Genomic DNA, 22,141 nt, shown 5'->3' with positions numbered 1-22,141 from the left:
ACTCTGTCTTTTTCCCCATAGCTTTGGGAACATATGGGAATTATCCAAAGCTGCACCAAGAGAGGTTCAGGTTGGACACTGGGGAGCATTTCCCTGCTGGGAGGGTGGTCAAACACTGCAACAGGCTGCCTAGAGAGTGTTTGATGTCCCAAGCCTGTCACTGTTTAAGAGAGCATTTGGACAATGCCCTTAGCAGCATGCTTTGACTTTTGGTCAAGCATGAAGTGATCAGGCAGTTGGAGTAGATGATTTTTGAGGATCCCTTCCAGCTGTAAATACTGTCTTCCCTTCTCTTTTGAAAACTCCTCTCTCATCTTTCTCCTCAGTCTTTTTTTACATTAGACTCGCTGCTATGAGAAAAGTCACATACCGAACTAAAAAAATCTTGTTAATCTTGTAAAAATATTGGATTGCTTTATGCTGCTCACACACCATCATCACAGAATGTTGTTTTATGAATTGAGTAACCCCCATGTTTTAAGTACCTATGAAAAAATAGATTGAGCTTACGTGACTAGCAAAACAATTATATAGAAATGTGCACTGCCAGTGCTCATGTGCTCTTGGATTATAGTTACAACTTCCTGGCAAAAATACATTTTTGCACCTGCAGAAACTGGAGAGATAGTGTAGCACAGGCTATTTCACCTGCACAAATTATAGGAGCTGATGAACCTATCTGCTGTGAGGCTACTCTGGTTGCTTTACTGCTCCTGTTGCTACAGAGCTGATGTTACTTTACAGCTGGAAACAACAGAGTGCCCCAGCAACACAAAGTCAAAGTGTTTCTACTGCCCCGTGATCCAGTCTAGCTCTCAAATGTGGCAGGGGCAATAAAGTCCTGGGAAAAGGAGAGTTCATCACTTCATGTTGAGGTTAGGCTGCTTAGGCTTCCTTGCATCCTATGAAGAATTCTTCCAGTAGGTTTTTTGTAACATCTCCATTCCTACTCAACCAGACAACCTTAGTATCTCAAACCAGAGAAGTGTGATTTTACAAAATCCTTAGTGGAGTGACAGCTGTTGAAGTCATGTCAGTACCTGTGGGCCAGAGGGTGAAAAACATGACAGAAAGGCTGGGTCATCTTAGCTCCCAGCACCCTTTATGCACAACTGCTCTCATTTAAATAGAAGCCAATTACTTTCAGTAGGAAGTGACATGCCAGTAGCTCTGGCAGCAGTTCATGGTTGTACTAGGACTGAATGAAAAATCCATTTAATAAAGTCAGCGAGGGTCTGTGAGCTGCCTGGATCACAGAGCTGGTCTGTGGCACTGTGAGCAGCACTGAGCCAGTCAGGTGTGGGCATGATTCCAGGTTTTAGTCTGTGTTTTTACAAATCTGGTGGAAAAAGTATTGGCTAGATGACTTTGCGAGTCAATGAAGAAATCAAATTCTATTGTATTACTTTGATATTTTGTCTTTATCATGTAGGCTTTTTTCACTGCTCTTTCCCCAGTGTGAGATTTACTGCCAAAAAATTTATAAAGAGGTCCATGGTAGCAGAACATCACTAGAATGAAAGGCTTGTTCTTCAGGAAAAGCTTTGTAATTGATTATTTGTCATGATGCTTCTTTATTATAAACAAAGGTTGTCTGATACTTCTGTGCAGCAGAGTGAAGAAGGGAGATGCATTAATTCTGTTTCATTTGCAGTGCACAGTCACTTGTGGTGGTGGAATAAGGACTCGTAGTGTCACTTGTGCCAAAAATAATGATGAGCCATGTGATAGTTCCAAGAGACCAAACTCTAAGGCCCTGTGTGGTCTTCAGCAATGCCCTTCTGCTGGAAGATTTCTGATTCCTCCACAGGCACCCAGAAGAGGCAAGATCATAATCAGAAAAACAACTGCTGATCCTGAACGGAGTCTTCCTCGCAGAATACCCAGACCAAACCCCAGGTTCCATACAACAACAGAAACACCCAAGCATGAAAGTGTAACTCCCTGTCTGCCTACATCCTCTGGTTTGGTCAATGTCTCAGGAAAAGAGGGAGCAGCCAACAGGACATTACAAAATAATTCTGCTGAATCGAGTGATGTTTACAATTATCCGATTGTTTCTACTGAAAATAGCTCATATCAAAATAGTACTTCATGGCCTTTTCATAACAGCTTAAGTACTGAAATTATAAGGCATGCTGAAAACACTTCTAGAAGTGAGCCAGTTTCTACTGCAGAAAGTGAGATGCAAAGAAGTGAGGAGACTCCTGTTTCCTCTTTTACCAGTAATCCAGAAATAACTTCCAGCTATGACTACTTAACTGAGGAATCTGACAGCACTGATTGGCCACTTGGAGCCAGCAAGAAAACAGTTGATCTCTTTTACAGCACAGAACTCAATCCTGAAATAAGGACCAGAAGCACAACCTTGGACACTGCCTCTCCTGTCACTCAGAATGGGAGTGTGACTTCTCAGTCCCCACCAGCATCTCATCACCCTTCTGTGCCTGCTCCTGTTAGCAGAGCAGCACAAGGGCTGCCTTTTCCAACAGCAGCACACTATGTCAGCCTGCAAGTTGATGCTCCTGTTGTAGAGGTAACTACCCCACAAGCACTGGTTACAGAAATGCCCACAGAGCTTGGTCACCCACCAAGAGACCAGACTGAGAGCAGAGAAGAAATAAAGCTGCCTGACACCATAACTACCAGCACACAATCCTCAGCTCCCAAGCATGCTCTGAGCAACCAAAGTGCAGCATCTGAGGGTGTTCTAATGAATGTCACAGACAACAGACACGTAATAACATCCGACAGTTTGCCCAGTGATGCCTACTGGATAGTAGGGAACTGGAGTGAGGTAAGTTATTTTTTGTTCATAAGAAGTGGAGAGTGTGAACAACTGTCTGAAACACTCCTGAGGAAATGAAGATTCTTAGTTTGTCACAGTTTTCTGAAATCAGTATCATGCATATGAAATATTTATCACAAAATTAGTCATAGCTTGGGATATCTAGGATTAGGTTGCTTACAGTGAATTAATATAGTCATCACAAATCCTGGCCGTATTTTACAAAGTTTTACTTAGTACCCTACCCACTGTAAAGATTTATTTTTATATAAACGGAGTTCCTTTTATGCTAATGGATTTTATATTCTTGAACCCATGATGCCTAAAGTGAGAGATGTTGGTGTCTGAACTAATCATCTCATTTTTGATGGCCTTTTTTACCAAGCTAAAGAGGGTCAGGACTGGAAACCTCCTAGTGCTGATCTGCCTCTGTGTCTCAGTATTGATGGAGAATGTTATCAAAGATCTGTTTCTTTGTGCCTGTTTGCTCTTGGTCTGCTGGGAGCAATTCACAATCATAGAAATGCAGAAATTCAGGGCCAGAAAGGATGGCATAAGATGACTAATTGTATCCTATGTCAGTGGAGGAATATCTAGAGCCCTGAGATCGTGTTGGATGCAGACAGTGGTGAGACCTCTGCTCTGTCCCCAGTACTTGTTCAGGGTATGCACTCCTGATAGCAGTTTGAACTTTCAACTTGTGCCTTCCTGTGGCCAGGTGAGAATGGCCTTAGCTTCCTTTCCATGTTCTAGAGGGACTGGTGAAGCATTCCCTTCTGCACATACCCCTGTAAGAGAAGACCTGCTTTTAGATCTGCTTTTACAAGGAACATCAAGGGAACATGGGCCCAGGCCCCCACAGCCCGAGCAAAGGCCTGTCATGCAGAGATTCTGCAGTCTGTCCTATTCATTCATTATCCACCTTGAAATATTTTCCTTATACATAACCAACATCTTCTGTACTGAAAATGAGGAGTTTCTATTTTTTATATGCAGACTGTGGAGGAAAATTATCTTCTTAATAACTCTTTTGGGGTCTGACATCTAAATTATTTTGAGATTTTCCTTGTGTTCTCTAAATATCTGGGGACTCCATTGTTCTTGTCTGGTCTTGCTTCAGTTTCATCACACATTTTTTATCAGTGATGTTCATTGTGGCCCCAGTGGACACACGACATATAAAATCGAATAATTACTATCATTTTATTTATTACCCTCTTTATGAATGCAGAAATGAGATTTGTCTTGTTTTGTAACCATCTTGCTTTGATGTATTCAATTTGTGGTCCATTGTAAACCCTGGATCCCTACTACAGTATTTCTAGATCAGCAGAAATTCTCAATTACATTTGGGAACTATGTGTGTTGTGTGAATGTATGCATAAAATTTTTCCCTAAATGTAGTATTTTGCATCTATTTTTTATTTCAGACTACTGATTTCTTACAGTTTTTATTGTGCTGAGGTGTCATTGGATTCAAATTTCAACATTCCTGCTTACTCTCCCAGCTTCTCATCATCTTCAAATATCTCAAATACATGCTGTCTTCCTCATTCAGTTAGTTAATGAAGATGCTGAGGAGAGCCTGGCTTTGGACAGAGCCCTGCAGAACCATTTTTGAACAGTCTGTTCATTTTGACATTGAACCACTGAGAAGCACTTTATTGCAGTTTTTCAGTTAGTTGAACACCAGTCTTGTAATTAATAATACCTAAACTGTATTTCCATTTGCTAAAAGAATGCTTCACACAGTCACGTAAAAATGCATCACACCAGCCAGTTTCTTATTTCCATTAAGCCATGTTCCCCTGTCAGAAAAGGATATTAGACTCAATTGAATTATTTCTTCTAGATAGGTCCATGTGGGCTTTTATATTGCTTTATCATCTTAATCAGTATTTGCCATTTTGATCTTTATTGTTTAATAACTTGGTTTTTATCTTCTTGTGAAGTCAGCTTGGGTTAAGCATTCCATTAGACCACAGATAGGATTTTTTATTTTCCTAGAGATAAATTGGAAGATGTTCTTGTCTAATCCTCTGGGACTTTTCCAGTCTATTATAAAAATTCCCAACAGCACAAGGATTATTGAAGGAACATTTGAATGAATTTAGAGATAAGGTTAATACATTTGGTTTCACAGAACTAATGAAGTCAGTTTGAGGATACTTAATGCATCTAACTTTGTTATTCTTTAATAATTAAGTAATCTTTTGCTACTCTCATTCAAGCTGTTTTTTCTTGTTAAAATAAACTTTATGGGAAGTGTGCCACATTGAACTTCAGTTTTCAAATTTGAAGAAGTCATCAAAAAGAATTTAAGTAGTCTCCATTTTTGGAGATATTCTGAAGCCATCTGGACATGGTTCTGGGCAAATGCCTCTAGGTGGCCCTACTTGAGCAAAGATTGTTTCCAATTTCAACCATTCCATAGTTCTGTTAATAAAGTCAGGTATTCTCTTTCTCATTAAATAAATGTTATTTATTTCACATACACACCTTGAGTCTGACATTCACAGAACCTTTTATTTTTTTTTCATTACATTTATTTAATTTTCAATCTACAGTTTTCTGACTTTATTTTTGCTCTTCCTGTTTGCCCATCCTTAGTAAAACTTTTAATCTGTTTTTAGATGACATCTCTCCAAGGCATTGGCATTTCAAGACCACTGCACCTATCCTGATGAATATCTTGCTGTGCTCTTTCTCTTTTAGTAGCTGCCAGTATTTTGACATTGCTTTGCTCTGTAGGAGATGTCCATACTGGTAAATAAATAGTGCCAAGAACAGTGATAGTCACTGTTGGAAAGGTGTGACATGTCCCATAACAGGGCTGGCACTTGCCCCTTCAAGGGAAGGCACTAATTTGAGTAGGGCAAAACAGTGCCCTACATCCAGTTCTACCGGTGCTTGTCTGTAACTTTTACTTCCTTTCCTACTTCTTTCCTGGGCCATTCTGGGCTATCACTTTTCCCTTTATAAGAGCATTCTGCTAGCGAAGATACTCCATTCCTACCAGACCAGCTCATTCTAACCTTTGCAATTGGTCATGTAAAGTCTGCACTTTCTCCCTCTGTGACAGACATCTACTGTGCCAAGAGGAAGTCTTGATTCCCAAATGACAAAGGGAAAAGCAGTATGTCTTCAGAAACTTAGCATCAAACAACAGTAAAGAAACTTAAGGCTTGATCCTGGAACAATTTAGAGTATCATGCCTTTCTCTCCTGACCCCATGCCTGCAGTAAACAAGGTTTGAAAGAATCCTGCTGTTTCACCTTCCTCAGACAAAAACATACATCTTCCTCAGTGTGATCTGCACAGCATCATCCGTGGAGACATCTTTGCTCTCCTCATGTGTGCTCAGAATGGGGCTTTAGTCAAAGACTAAGCATCCCTTCAGTAAAGTCTTGGTGTTGTCAGACTGGTGTAGCAAAGCTGGGGAAGGCATCAAGCCAACAGAAAGCAGGACAAGGGCAGTCCGTCCTCTCAGTCAGAAAAGTTGTCTTGGATATGTGTGTCACTAGGAAAAACTGAATATTCCTTTAACAGGACCTTTGTGGCCACTTGGACACGCATCCCAGGAATCACCATGAGATAAAAAATCTCCACTGTTGATTTTTTTCCCGGCCTTGGCTTCAGCTGGAGTTTCCTTATTTTTCCAAGGACACTTACTCAGTGTTCCATATTTAACTTTCCTGCTTCCTCACAGGGAGTTCAAACCACACATTTGGCATTTTCATTCTTCATCATTTTGCTGATCTAACTCAAGGTTATTTTTGCTGTTTCTCATGCCAGCTACAGGCTGATTAGTGTGTGTAGAATTAGGTTCTACATGTATAGTTCACTGACCCACCCTTTCTAAGACAGAAAAAGGTAAAAAAAGGTGTCTCCAAGCACTTTTCAACTCCTCTGCTTCAGAATACAATGACAATATTTGGGGTTTTTTGTGAGGAGTGTGCACTCTTGGGATATGGACTGGAATAATCAATGTTCTCTTTCCTCAGACACAGAAATCCTCCCAAATGTTGAAAACACTAAGCCACTTCCTGAATTAACTATTTAGAGAAACATTTTCCTGTACAGTTTTCCTAAGATTCTCAGATATTTATGTATGATTTTCAATCATGCACTCAATTAGCTGACTATCTCATCAGCAGTATTAGTGGCAGAGCGGGAACAATGCTGAAGATTTGATGCAATTATATTTTAGTTTGGATCCCCAAAGATAACAGAAGAAAACAGTGAAACAGCTGGTACAGATTTAGAATGTCTTGGTAAGCAGGGGTTTGCCAAAGAAAAGAAGTGTGTAGTATAAATCAGGATTGGTATTGTCTTAAGAAACCAAAAAAAGCCCTCCTTCAGAATGTTAAGTGAAATTTAGGTGAATTTGAAATATTTTTTTGGGTATCTCCAGTAACATATGTCATCTAAAATGGCTCTAGATATTTGTATTTAGGTTCCAGGATTGTTTCCAGAATGATGTACTGGTGTTGAGTTTGTCCCTGGCCCTCTTGCCCTTGTGCAGTGCTCTACGACCTGTGGAATGGGCGCTTTCTGGAGACATGTGGAGTGCAGCAGCAGGAACACATCTCACTGTCAGGACATAAAAAAGCCTGATCCTGCAAGGAGGTGTTATCTCCGCCCATGTGCTAGCTGGAAAACAGGAAATTGGAGCAAGGTAACTTCATTCAGAGCTGTGTGTGAACAGTAAGCTTGCAAATTTCAGTGAGTATGAAATTCTAAATACTTCATTTTTAAAACAATTATTTACTCAGTGAATGCATACATGATTCCCAGTTGACCATTCAGCACTAATTTACTAATTTCCTGACCAAGTTATATCTGGAAACACATCTGCTGTGAATTTTGTTCTTCCTGTGGTGGGTTGTGCTCATTAACTCTTGCATCTAGAGCCAAAGCAGGACTTACTGCTCATGTTCTATAGAGATGACAGGGAAAAGCTGTACATAGTTGCTTGTGGCATCTTTTTAATCTCTGCCTTCAGGGGCATATCCTAATTTGAAGAAGCAATTTGGGAATTTGGGAGAGGGAGTTGTGTTCCTATTCACTCTTGTCATCATGTACTATCTCTTTCTTACATGACATGGTCTGTTCACCATTCATGTAACCTCTAGGTTTTACATTAAAAAAATATATAAAAAAGGAAAGAAAAGAAAGGCAAATTGTACTAGACAGAATGCCTGCTGTTTGTAGGATTCTGCTTAATCCTAGTTTTGTAGCCATGGTCAAGGGACAGAAGAGTGTCCAGGGTGCTAAGTGGAACCCAAAGAATTGTGCTTGAGTCCCATTTTGGTATTTTAAGCTGTGTGAAGGAACACCTGGAAGGACTTTGGTGACTTTTTGAAGCTTATTACATTTTGTCTTCATGCAGTCTGAAAATCGAGTTTCAAACCACAGGTAATTTTTCAAGACTGAAAAGAGATAATGTACAAAATTCTGTTTTAAATATTGTTGATTGAATAAGGAAGAAGGTAGGTGTCTCAAAGTTCTCCAGTACAGACCATTTTTGTGGACAATTGGCCACAGTTGTTGCCATTGGGCTAGAGGGCAGGTTGATACAAATATAAGGTTATAGCTAAAAAAACCTGTGTTATTATTGAGCTCTTAGACATAAAATTGATTTGTACAGGAATTACATGCCTCTTTAGAAAGTTCAGGAAAGGCCAAGGCTTTACATAACTACATTTAAGCCCTTGAAATTAATTTTGAAAGATACATAGACATCCTGCCCTCCCAGCTGCAGTAGGGCAATTTCACCTTCACTTTTTCTTCATAAATGTCATTGCTCTTGCAACAAGTGAATGATGGTCATGTCACAAAAAACAGCTAGCAATCAGGTTTAATGATAAAATATAACAGGAAGCAAATATTTTAAAATGTCAGGCCAGTTATGAAACAAGTTTGAGGCAAGAGGCTTCTCCTATCAGATTTGTGTTACCCTCCTTATTTTCCACCAAGTGAACTATACAAACCTAATCACAGTTTCATATATAAAAATGGTTATATTTTGCTTTACAGGTGGCAATTGTTTTTTGTTACTCATTTCAAACATTTTTAAGAAATGTCGCCACACATGACGTCTGGGTTCCCTGCTAGTGCTGTAGAGCTTTTTCTCTTCTTCTACTCTCATTTAATTTTTCCCTTCCCCTAAGATAAAGGTGCTTCAGACTAAATCTTAAAATCTGTCTTTGATGCCAGATATAATTTGCATATATTTTGAGACTGCTGTACTCAGTTTCTTATGCAATTACTTCTGTTCATTGTTTCTATCCAGTCAGAAATATGTCCTGTGGACAAGAGAAGGGATTCCCTTTCCATCCATTCTTCATCTCCTAGGGCAAGTTTTACATTCAGGTTCCTGGCTCAACTAAAGGATGCTCATTTGTGCAAAGGAGAACAGCATCAATTGCTATTGCATCATACTGGTAAAGGTGAAAAGTGATGTTAGAAGCTTTCAGTGCTGCAGTTGGAATTAGCTTTAATTCTGCTTGAAGACAAAACATGTATTTTTTCTTATTCCTGGGTGTGGAGGCTCAAAGGCCTGCCAGTGGGGCAGTGATACCTCAACCCTAGAGGGGCAAAAATAAACAGAGAGACACCTGTCTAAGATTAGGGCGAGAAGAGCCTCCCTCCCATAGACCTCTGCAGACACACGTTAATGTTTTAAGTTCTGTTAGTACATAGAGTTGAGACCATCCCTGTTCAGCCCCTCTTCACCTTATTTGTAAGTTCCCTAGAATGTTCTCTGTTTTCTGATCCCTTTTGGCCCTGATTTGCTGCATTGTTCCACCCCTGTTGTCCTGCTGGTTCCCCTAGTTGGCTGCCCCTCCTCTGCACCACTTCTACCTGTTCCTATTGACCCTTGACCCTCAGATCCACCCCTTTTCCCAATATTTAACCCTGTTCCCTCAACCCAGTTTCATCTTTGTCCCTGGACTTCCTTCAAGGCTCAGTTAAGGCTCAGAATTCTCTGCAAAAGAATGTATAAAAGAATGTCTTTGTCTGCTCTGTCAGCAATTTTAGCAAGCGTGTGCCGGGCCCCAAAAGCGCAGGTTGCTCACAGGAATCTGCTAAAGTGCACCTCTTCACCTGGGTGGCAACTTCAGCTCTTCCTCAAGAGCAGGAAATATCCTGAATTTTGGTGCCTGGAGACAGGATCTGATGATGCTGCATGAGGCTTGGAAGAAGCTGTGCCTAGAAAAAGGAGGCTGGAAGGGTTCACATGGCTCCTCAGCAGAGCTCTAAGCTGAGCATTGATTTCACAGGCTGTGAGTGAGGCTCAGGGAGCCTCTCCCTTCCCTCCCACCCTCTCAAACTGGGGCTGCTCTTGGGGTATGGAATCTCCTGGTGCCATGCCATGGCAAGGAAGGTGAGGGTGGGAAACTGCTGCTCACTCCTCTCATCTCACTGAGGCAACTAAGGAACTGACAATATCCCTGCATGTAGAATCCATTTTTTATATTTATTGCATTATGACTCTTTCTCTGTGACATTTTTGGAAACAGCTGGCAAGATTTCCTGATTAGATATGTACCCATATTATTCATGGCCATAGCAGGGAAAGTACTTACATGGCATGTTCTAAGCTGCTGTGAGGAAAACCAGTGTTTGAGCCTCACAACAGATTGGTGTTACAGTAAACTGGAAATTCCTTCTGTTCAGGATGCTGAAAGCTCAGGCTGTCCTCCTGCTCTGTGTCTGGGGAAGGTGCAGTCCCTCAGCAGATCATCATGTGCCCCTCTCTGTTTTGTGTACAGTGCTCTGTGAATTGCAGCGGAGGCTTCAAGACCCGAGACGTTCACTGCATTGATGTTCGGGAGAAGCGGCTGCTCAGGCCTTTCCATTGCCAGCTACTCGGCTATAAACCACAGTTCAACACTAGTTGTAACACAGAACCTTGCTTGCAATGGCATGTGGAGTCCTGGAGTGAGGTACTGTTCTTTAAAAGAAGCTTTGTGAATCAGCAGTTTCCCTTCAGGTAACAGCAGCTGTTGGAAGCCGTGCTGTCAGGTAAAATTCTGCTCCAAGGAAGACACACAGCCTGTGAGCTCTTGTGTATGGCTACAGCAAAAATTAGCACAGGTGTTCATAAGGCTTCACAGAATCATTCTTAGGATTGTGTGTGATTTACAGCTGGAGCTGTAAATTACCATATCTTGAAAGGGAGAAGCAGATGGCCTGGAAGAAAATGTATTCCAGCTATCCTGTTGGATCAGTAAATGTGGTTCATTTATATGAATCCTTTTTGCTGCTGTTTTAATGTTGCCTTCTCATTATTGCAAATTTAGAATTTTCCATTACACTTTTGGACTGAAATTTTATGGAGCAAAGGCTTACACCAGACATAATATAAATCTGACTTTTGGGTCCCTTTGTAATATAAATCTGTGCCAACAAACTCAGAGGCAGCCAGGCACATATTTATGTCAGCTAAAGCACATGGTCTGATTATATTTTAGGATTTAGCTCCACTGAAAGCAGCTCTGGAGAAAGTGTCTTGATGTTTGCAACCCTGTGTACCTAGTGCTTTGGGATTTTAAGGGAGGTGCTCACATTTTCTTTACAGGGTACCAGCAAATCACATCTGGAGGAGACCAGGGTATGCTGTCAGCACAATAAGCAGGGATTGGAAAAATAAAAATAGCCAAATGATTGCATTTGATTGCCACTTAAAATAATTTATAAAAACACTAGTCAAACCCTGGCAGTTGTCCTCATGCTAAGGATACTGGATAGATATGGATTGAAAAGGTTCATTTATCACATGTCATATATATTGTTCTGTCCATACAATTCCTTGTAGGACAGTAACAATACATTATTCAAAGTATATTTGATACCTTATTTCATATCAGAGTATGAAATACTTTGTGTATTTCAAGCAGACCCTACTACAGACTTAGTGAAAAAATAATAAGAAATCAGTGGCTAAGTAATTCTAGGGTGTAGACAGAAGAATGTTTAAAAAATAACCTGGGTTAATATCTTTGCATGACACTTTTACTACCAAAGTTGTTCAGTTGTTGTATGGATTGAATTTTAATGTCCCCAACCAATTCATAAAAATGAGATGCTGCATTTTATGAACTTGTTCTTTCTTCATTTAATATTACAGATTAATCCTGCAGACATATGACTTCTAATTCTTTTTTGAATTAGAAAGATTTCTAATTGATATGCTACTGGTGTTGGTGATGCTGATGAGCAGTTCTGTGCTGCCTGTTCTGTGTTGCCACTTCTACTCTGCCCTTTAGTCCTTCCAGTATTATGTGCCAGGAGCAGATTTTCCCCAGGTGTCATTTTTCTCAGTCTTCTTCCGAGCACATGCAATAAGTGTCTCAGTGCAGAGCTTTTCTTCATGCCTGGACTTCAGGACTGGATGTGCCAGCTACCCTGTACATCTTTCTAAACCCATGGGCCTGTGACCCTGGGTTCTTGTTATCTGTGGCCCCACATTTCTGAATGAACATGTCCAGCCATCTTTGTGATCTGTTTCTGGTTTCTCATCCTTTCCTGGCTCTCTCTGACTGTGCCCCTCTTTTGCCAGTGTTCGAGGACGTGTGGTGGTGGCCAGCAGGAGCGGCACATCTCCTGCCCACGGGAAGGGCACTGTGACTGGAGCCAAAGACCTGACACCACAGTGTCGTGTAACAGGCAGCCTTGCACACAGTGGACTCCCCAGGCCTGGAGCCCGGTAGGATTCAGTTTATTTCTGTTTTACTTTTTGTCATGAGTTGGCCATATTTGGTCATATTATCCCCTTGTCTCTCAACATCAGCGCCTGTGGCAAGTAGAGTTTTTTATGCACAACTGAAGCTGCAGGAGAAGAACTTCTGAAAACATTACTGCACATTTCATAGCCAGCCCATGTTCCTTCAGGTGACAGATATTGTAGCTTCTACTTTTTGTTGCTTTATTAGATGTCATTGGAAGTCTGGGATTTTTTATCTTGTCTAAGAACAAAGGAATTTTACCAGTAACATTCTTCCACTGTCTGTTTGAAATTTTCCACTGTTTGAAGCTATTGAGGGGATTGGGTGATCCTCAAAACAACTTTGGGGAATACTGTGCTTGCCTACACAAAGAGAAATTCTGAATTTTCACCAATTGTCTCCTACTTAGTACCTGGAAATTTTATTGACAAATGTGAGGTATATCTTTGGGGAACCTTCCAGTATCTGCTATATATATTTATCTATAAGGAAACTAGTATTTCTAATAAACCTTTCTCTCCAGTTTCCTTAATAAACATTGCATACATTACAAGAGCTCCTCACAGCAGAATGGGAGACTGAAGGAATGCTAAAAGCAGGAGCCACAAATCAGGAAACACTGGAATCTCATTTAAGACAGAAAATTCAATTAGTTGCTTTTGACACAGGCCATGAGATGAGACATGACTATTATGTAATGTAGAGTTAGTGTAACACTTACATATGGAAGTGAAGCACATAAAATTAGCAACAGAATACCAACATTATACCAACTATTTTACTTATTAATCCCATATCAATGTATTCATTAATGATTTCACTTTATAAAAATACTTTAAACATCAATATAAAGTTTTTGCAAGAATACTTAAGGTATTTCTGTGTACCTCATGCCAACACTGTTATGCTTCATGTACAGTGATACATATTAGAGAGGGGATAATTTGCAGAAAAATGGCAGAAGTTCCACTCCTGTCTTCATCTCTTGTGCTTCATTAACTGACATTCTCTATCTGCTGAATTCTTTATCTAATTTATCTGCTGGCATTATTTATCTGTACAGAAAAAAAATTAAAACTAATCAGGATTCTCAGACGCTGTGGGAAGTCACAAGAGTTAAGTACATTTACAGAATGGTACAGGAAGATATTTTAAAAGTGTTTGTGTTTTATGGCCTTCTGTGTGCAGCCAGAACAAGCATCTGGCAGTTCTTTTATGATCATAAAAAAAGGGTAACCTCTGTTTAAAAGCCAGGAAAGAAACAAAACCTTTTGGGACTTTTTTAAAAATCTTAGCTTGGTCATTTATAGATCTAACATTACAATTGGTTATTCATGTTTAACTTAGATATTCAGAAAACACAGGAAGCAAAAACCATCCTTATTTGTATGAATTTGGTTTATGAGTCTCTTACATTGTTGAACTGACACTGCAAAGTAATCCTTTTCCTCCTCTGTAGAAAACAGTCTTCTTCCCCTATTTACACATTCCAAGATGCTGTATTTGTACTATTTACCCTCTACTGTATCCTGCCAAATCTGACCACAATGCACCGTGGGGGTGTCTGGTTGGAGCATACAGTACACAGAATACTGTAATGCCATTGCTTCTAGATCACATGGCAGTTTTAGCTTCCTGTCACATCACAGCTCAAATATTGCCATATTACAAAATTTCCATGCAAAAAAAAATTATGTATGTTAAAATTTTTCAGTGTTCTGTTTCTTGTGGAGGGGGAATTCAGCAAAGAACTGTGGGATGCATGAATACAGAAACTAATGAAACTGAAGATGAGAGTATGTGCATGGACAAACCCAAGCCCACAAAACATCAGAAATGTAATCTGCAAGACTGCAGGAAAAATACAGGTAAAGTAATACACCTGCATGGAACAGCTTTCTCCGTTTGTGCTGAGATTCTGCAAAAAGTGAGAGCTGACTCAATCTGTCAACTTCTCCTGAGTAGTGTGGGCTCAGTAATTACAGGTCACCATGGCCTGCTACTGCTCAGCTGCTCTGTTGGCAGAACCACTCTGTTGTCTCTTCCAGCACTTCTGGCCTTGTGCTGCCATGGTGGGGACTGCAGCCTCTGAGCATGCATCCCTAATTTATGATGGCACAGCTGAATTAGTAGGTCTGCTTGTGCTGGCCTGTTTTAGGTACCTCATGCTGCAATGAGGGCTGTGGAAGGACACACAGTGAGTCCAAACAGATGCCATTTCTTAAGATAGATTGCTCTATGGAAGCTGTAAGTTCTGGACTGGGAGTGCAAGCAAGAAAATTCTAACAGATACTTTAAATAAAACAGTGTCCCACTGGGTGAGACTGTCCAAAATCAAGAGGTGGAGAGAAGCACTCTTGTGAGTACTTGTGAGGGTGTCCTGTACCTTCAAAGGAGACCAGCTGTGTACATGGTTTATAGCCCAGAAAAAAAAGGCATCAGGGGAAGGGGGAAGCTTATGGAAGGATACACATCTTTATGTGCAGTCTGTGTACTGCTGTATCCAGCAGGTCCCCTCTAAGGACAGCAATGGCTCACAGTTCTAGAAAAACTTCCAAAGTTTTAGAAAAAGTTGTAGAAAAACTTTCAGAAGCCTTTTGGAGCATGATCTTCCCTATTAGTCAGTGCTAAGGGTCTAATCTGACAGTGAGACAGTGGTTTGAATCTTGAGGGTAGTGCAGATCTGACATGCTCTTGAGAGTGATGCATCAGTCCTGCTGCTTTTCAAAGAGTTTTAGCACATTTTTTTCCCTGGGGTGGATTGGTCTGCTTGTTTCCTGTCCCTCCCATGTTCAGCAAGACAGAGTCAGATAAATATCGCCTACACATATTAGTAATAGTTCTTTCTGTGAATAAAAGCTCAAGCAGCCTGTAAAACATAAGAAGTGCCCTGCTGGGTAAGCACTGGTCTGTGCAGCCCACCCTTATGTCTCCAACAATGGCATTAAAAAATGCTGCTTAGTAGGAATGCAGGAGCTTGGTGTTTTCCTGAGATTCATTTCCATGATAGTCCTCCAGCATTCCCAACTGACATATATTAGGACTATTAAGAGTTCTCCATGTAGTGCATTTTTATTTAAACTTCCATTAATATGTTGCAAACTCTTTTTGATGCTGTGATGCTGTCTGCTTCCACCCTCTCAGGGCAGCAACTTCAGAGAATCATGGAATCGTCAAGGTTGGAAGAGACGCTGCAGTGCAACCACGCACCCAGCAGTGCCCCTGTAACCCCCTGAACCACTAAAGCACATCACCCAGTGCCAGATCCGGACACCTTGTACACCTCCAGGGATGGTGACTCCACCACCTCCCCAAGCAGCCTATTCAATGCCTGACCACCCTAACAGTGAAAAGAATTTTTTCTAAAGCTATTCTGAACCTCCCCTGTCTCAGCTTAAGGCCATTCCTCTCATCCTCTCACTGTAGGTGTGGCAAGGCAGGCTGATCCCCACCTCACTACAAACTCCTTTCAGGTGGCTGTACAGGCCTGTAATCCCCTGGATCATCCTTCTGACCCTCCTGTAGATAGGCATTAAATTTGCTAGTTTCCAGTCAGCTGGAAGGTTAACCAGGACTGCTGGCAGGTGACTGAGAGTGGTTTGGCAAGTTTTCTCACACTGGTTTCCTCATTACTCTGGGATGAGTCTCATCTGGGGCTGTAGACTTGTGAGTCTCTCAATTGGCAAAACATGTCCCTAACCATCTCCTCCTGATTTATGGAAGCTTTGTTCTGCTGCCTATCCCTAACTTCCAGCTCTGGGGGCTGGATATCCTGAGGACAGCTATTCTAGAGGTTCACAGCTTGGTGTGAAAAAAAACCTGCTTTCATCTGTTTTAAACTACCTTTATACAAGTTTTCACTGAGTTTCTCCGATTGCAGTGTTGAGGGATTTGCTGGAGAACAGCCTTGCTAATATACCATCTTCCTTCTTTTGCACAACTTGTCTTCTCACAGCTGAGGACCTTCAGTTTCTGATACCTGTCTAAATCTGGCCCATCTCAGTTCATTAGAGCTTCCACAGACCTGTCAGACAGCAGCACTCTGATGCTGCAGGAATTAAAGCATAGCCAAGCTGAACATGCATGTGCATTGTCTGTGCTCTCCTGCCTGCCCTGACTGGCTGTGCAGCACTCTGACAGCCCATGCTAGTTGTCTTAGGGGCAGTTACAAGAATGCAAAAGTACCAAACTCAAATCATTGTTGCCAGACTTTCTCTGGCAGTCCTTACCAGCAGAAAAGTCAAAGTGGAAAACATAGATCAGCTGTATCTGGCACAAAAGTAGACTCACTGAACAGTCATGAGTGCTGTGTTTTTCAAAACAGAAGGTCTTGTGTTCACTAAAAGATCCTAGAATTTCAGAGGGAGGTCAAGCTGACCCATAATACAGGGAAGAGAAAGCCACCATAAGAAAGACCCTTAATAGACATGACTGTCTGGCACAAATAAAAATTCTAGAAATACAGGGAGTGTGTCAGCAAATTACAGCTAATTCTTATCATCTTCTTCCCCACAGGGCTGCCCTGCAGCAAAGACCAGCTGTCAGTTCACTTCTGCCAGAGGCTGAAAGGCATTGGCAAATGCTTGCTGCCATCAATACAGACTCAGTGCTGCTTCACATGTAGTCAGCCCCGAATTCGAAGCAAAGCAAGGCATGGAGATCAGCGAGGCTTCAAACAGCAAAATTACACTAAATCTAGAAGAAAACCACCTCAAAACCAAGGAAACAACAACCAAGCAGCTTGGCACTAGCTGTTTCTTTTCTTGTTTCCTTGAATAGAGCTTCTGTTTACAGGTTTTGCGTTCCTTACATTTTTCTGAACCATCCAGCATAAATGGAAATCTGTGATCAAAACTGGGAAAATACATTGCCTAGGGTTATCAGTCATAATTTACTGCTTCAGTTTTTCTCTGTAATACTCCTAAAATTGTAACAGAATTTTCCATGTACCAGAAGCTAGTACTTCTTAGGCATGCATAGGCACTAGAAACAGGCTTGCAAGAATTTTCTGATTTTTTGTAATGAGTGCTTAACTTGTTCTTCCAACTCTTTTCCAAAACCTACTTGAAACACCAGCCCTGCTTATTCAAGAGTGCTTAGTGAAGGTGGCCCTTGGGGCAACAGACATACCTGTGCCACGGGCTAGTTCTCTTAATGCTCACTTGCCTTTCTTTTTTAGGAATAAAGGTGAAGCGGCAGTTTTTCTCTAAATTCATTGCTCACTTCATAAATTTAAAAGCAGAGTTTTGTAAAAACTGCTTGTGATAGGCAGGATTAATTGAAATACTGTTTTTTTTCAGGAAGAAAAAAAAAAATCTTAGCTCAGTACTTGACTGAACCTCTAAAGGATACCTCAGCCATAACCTGTTCTTAACAGTTTTCTTCTGCTACAAATGTCTTGCTGTAAATTGAAAATCCCATAACATATGGGATTAAGTTCCCAAATATGTTTTAAGCAGCATTTCTTGGTAGCACAAAATCCAAGTTGTTTGCATCTACCACCTTAATAGTCATAAAATCATTTAGGTTGGAAAAGACCTTTAAGATCAACAAGTCCAACTTCAAACCCAGCGCTGCCAAGTCCACCACTAAACCACACCCCTAAGTGCCATATCTACTCATCTTTTTTACATATTTAGGGGAGAAACCAGCAATATCTTTTAGACAGTTTTATACATTCCATCTGATAGAATAATTTCAGTATAAAGGAAAAGTGGGTTTTGCAGATCTTTTGCTAAACAGACAGTAATATTCTTAAGTATCATCTATAGTTCCTCTCCATTTAAAACCAACTATCCAAGGCCATTTGAGATTAGATAAGACAACCAAGTCAAAACTATGTCCAGTCTCTATAGCTGCAGGTATTCAGATACAAATGGTACATGTCAGCAGGGCACAAAAAGCTGTCTGGAAATTGACGGAGCATAGTGGTTGCACCAGCTAATTCTGCAACAAAAAATTAACCTCAATACTTACCCTTTGGAAAGGGTGGTGTTCTTCCTCTCTTGACTTCTCACTTCTACCAGTTTCATGTCAGTGGTCAGCTCCATTTAGTTCAAGAATGTTACAGATACTGACCAGAGGAATCAGGAAGCTTCACTGTAATGGTTTCCACTTTTTACAGCCCAAAGAGTAAAGGGGTCACATAGTGAGAAAGCAAAAGACTTCTAAGCTGATGTAGGTAAGGAGAATTGGAAGTTGGGTCTTTTGCATTTAGAAAATCTTTCTGTTCTTTGACAAATGATAAAGGAAGGAGGAATGAGGTAGCCCAGATAAACAGTTTTTCTAATTTCATGTTAACTTACATGATAGAATTCAATTTTACAGACCTTGTCTGCAGCTTCAGATATGGCATGCATGCATTTCAGGTGGAAATGTCTCATGCTACATTTTCAAATCAATTTTACACCATCAGAATAAAGGCCAGCTAGCAACTGGAAACTCTGTAATTCACACAGATATTCAGTGATAAAGCTATTGTTTCTTCCAATATCTCCCAACAGAGAGATAAACCCACATTCACAAGAGCACTCTACCACCTCAGTTACAGCGGATTTTTCCTGCAGTGTAAATCCATAATCACAGTGGAGCTGAGGGCTGCTGGAACAGTAATCTGAGGCCCAGAATAGTATCTGCATAGCTCAGGCCTCAGGCATAAGGGCACCACAAGCCAAATAGCATATCTGTTTTGCTAGTGAAGAAATTGCCGAAACAAACTTCAGGGAACCAGGACTGGACCCTTTGAACAAAGCTGGGTATTTTGAAGAGAGCTGGACAAGAGAAGACATTTAGATTCCTTTGGAATTCAGTAGGATTTGGACACCTTCGTTCTTCTGGCTTTTTTTGAAAAATCTCAGATTTTCACCCTACTTTACCCTACCTTACAATTTCAGACTGTAGTACAGGTAAATGCACATTTTATGTAGTATATGGTGAGACACATGGTCATGAATCCAAGTGTCACTGTGGTTATAGAACTATGACTAGCAGTAGCTTTTTTTTTCTAGGCAGGCCTTTATGAAAGTTAATAGAAGTATTTCAGCCTGGCTATAATGTAATTAACCTAATGATGGCTACGAGTTGAATTATCATTTTTTAAAGGTTTGTGTCCTTTGGCTAAGGACTTACTTCTTCACTTGAAGTCTCTGGGAGTTCAAAATATGCAGCATGGTAAGGTTAGATTTATTAACCTCTGTGATGGCAATATAACCCCAGTTTTAGGTGCTGATAAAATCCACTGTTTAAAATGTGGTGCTAGGTTAACAGACATGGGGATGACTTGCAGTGGTGCACGTGCGTGTATGCACACACTCTTACAATAGTCTGTGTCTGTGGTGTTGCTGGCCAATGCCAGACATGATGCTTTTAAGTTTCACAGTTTGCTTCTCTCCTTCTGGGGACCCTTTGAGCAATAGAAATCTGTGCGGTTCTTACTCCTCTGGGCACAGAAATACTGAATCATGTGCAGGAGTAGAAGTGTCCCGCCTGATTCAGGAAGAATTTGGGCAGGGCTTGGGCTCGGGCTGCATTCCTGCATTATGCAGTTCCCTGACAGCCAAACAACCTGGACTGGTGGGCAGTGCAGGTGCTCCTCACATTCCCAGAAGAATTCCATAGGATTTGGGCAGGACAAAGTTCTGTGTCAGATTACTCTGTGTAGAGTTACCTGCATAACACTTTATCCAGAGGTCAGCAGAAGGAGGCCACCAGGTATGTGGGCTAATGAGAAAAGAGCTGACTGAGTGGATATGGTGCAGGTTGGAGGAAAATGCCTGCAAGAGTTGTCCTTTCCTGTGCTCCTTAGAGCTAGTATAGAGTTAAACCAATTCTGCCTTCATTGTTTTCTTCAGGGAGCTATTATTTCATTTGAAATGAATAAAAAGTGAATAAATGATATTATGGACATTAGTCAGAATAATCTTTCTACCCAGGGAAATACAGTCATTACTGTTTCTCAGCTCAAAACTTTAGGGAAAATACTGTGACAAAAGAAACCTTTTTAACAGAGCAGTGCCACTGCTGTTATGGCACAACTGTTCTTAAGTGAAGGTGGATTTATAATCTAAACCCAGATGGTCATTAGTCTCAAAACTGAATTGAATACTAACTGCAGAGGTGTATTAATGTTATGTTATTGTATTAGCCCAAGACACATCAGCTTCAACAGATTGCTCAGGAAAAGATGTGTATTTGTCACATTCACAGCTTGTTCTAACATTTCAAGGTTTAAAAAGCAAACTATGATGACATATTTGTTTCAAGCTTCAATAAATGGCATTGCATATGTTTGATGTCTCTGGTATTTTGTGTTTCCAGTGCAAGATTTGCAGTGAAATTTCCAGGAAAAAAACAAAAGTTTTAAAACTATTTTTTATATGCCAGGGATCCCCATCACCGAGTTGTTTTGGTGCTTGATACTCCAGCATAAAAGAGATCATTAAAATGGGTGAGGGGAAAAAGTAGAAGAATAGGACTTGGTGCTAAGTAGAAATATACACTAAAAGGCTTCATTACTTCCTGTGAAACAGAGGAAATCTTACCACTTCTAGTCTAGGCAGGTATGTCTTAATTTATTGGCAGCAAGTGTGTGTGTTGTGTCTATTGAAGGGTTATATATGATATTATCATGCCCCTGGCCCCCCACCCTGAGTCTTCTCACCACCAGTCCTGCTGGTGCTTATGCCCAGAAACTTGATCAGAGGAGCCCTGATCCTTTCATGCTGCCCAGGAGCAGAGTTAGGCTTGGGCAGAGAGCACCATCAGCTCTTGCTCTGTCCCCAGACATCCCCGTGCATCCTTGCATGGGCTCAGCCTCACAACACCCCGTGGAAGCCACAGGAAATTGCTCTGTCTCACTTTGTAAAGTCCAGCCCACAGGGGCAGAACCCTGCACAGGTGCACTAAGAGAGAGGATTGAACTGATCTGAGAAGTGAGTGGAAGCTCACGCTACTTTGCCAATCCCATTAGGCATTCCTGGATGACCCACTGCTCAACACAGCTTGGAGCAGATCCTGTGCTTGCTGCACTGTGTACCCCCTTGGCTCAGCCAAGCATGTTACCAATGGATGTGGGGGCTTAGATAAGTCCTTGGCTTTTGCACAAGCCTCTGGCAGCAGGCAGTAGCTTTATTGAGGTGGCTAGCACCCCAAAACCCACGCTCGTTTGCAAATTCTTTATTAGTTACTGATTCAGTCTATTACAGAATGAATTACTTATTTAATAGACAGAAAACTAACAGACATAAGACTTTAATGAATAAGGACATACACAGGAATAAGGACAAAAAGAGACTACTAGTAGGTAAATACAGCATGAGGTTAAAAATACCTATTAATGTTACAGATCATTGAAGAAATAATATAACTTAGGATTCAATATCTCTTACCATCCAGTTGTTGGTGGAGTGCACATGGAGATCCTTTCCCTCAGTCCCCAGGGAAGCAACCACAGAACCTGTGTTCAGACTCTGGGGAAAGGTCTTCAACACTTTGAGGGTGTGTGTGTATGTAGAAGGTTTCTGCCTTGGTGATAACTCATGTGTCTTTTACAGTTTGTAAAACAAGAGTCAGTCAAGAATATCTCTTCTATCTCTTCCCACAGCTTCTCCCCAGACTAAGA

General features: G+C 41.0%; 1 protein-coding gene across 1 annotated transcript in view; it reads left to right on the top strand.

Annotated features, from left to right (window-relative positions):
* ADAMTS12 (ADAM metallopeptidase with thrombospondin type 1 motif 12) overlaps positions 1-20,810 on the top strand; it is a 148,506-nt gene extending 127,696 nt beyond the window's left edge. Inside the window, exons 20-25 of the mRNA XM_033520470.1 lie at positions 1,655-2,797; positions 7,314-7,466; positions 10,567-10,740; positions 12,357-12,503; positions 14,237-14,390; positions 17,038-20,810. Of these exons, the coding sequence (XP_033376361.1) occupies positions 1,655-2,797; positions 7,314-7,466; positions 10,567-10,740; positions 12,357-12,503; positions 14,237-14,390; positions 17,038-17,273 (2,007 nt within the window). The 3' untranslated portion in view covers positions 17,274-20,810. The remainder of the gene's footprint in view (positions 1-1,654; positions 2,798-7,313; positions 7,467-10,566; positions 10,741-12,356; positions 12,504-14,236; positions 14,391-17,037) is intronic.
* Positions 20,811-22,141: the final 1,331 nt, after the last annotated feature.

Source organism: Parus major, chromosome Z, assembly GCF_001522545.3.
Source record: "Parus major isolate Abel chromosome Z, Parus_major1.1, whole genome shotgun sequence".
NCBI classification, from domain to species: domain Eukaryota; kingdom Metazoa; phylum Chordata; class Aves; order Passeriformes; family Paridae; genus Parus; species Parus major.
This window is presented reverse-complemented; position numbering and strand designations above follow the sequence as displayed.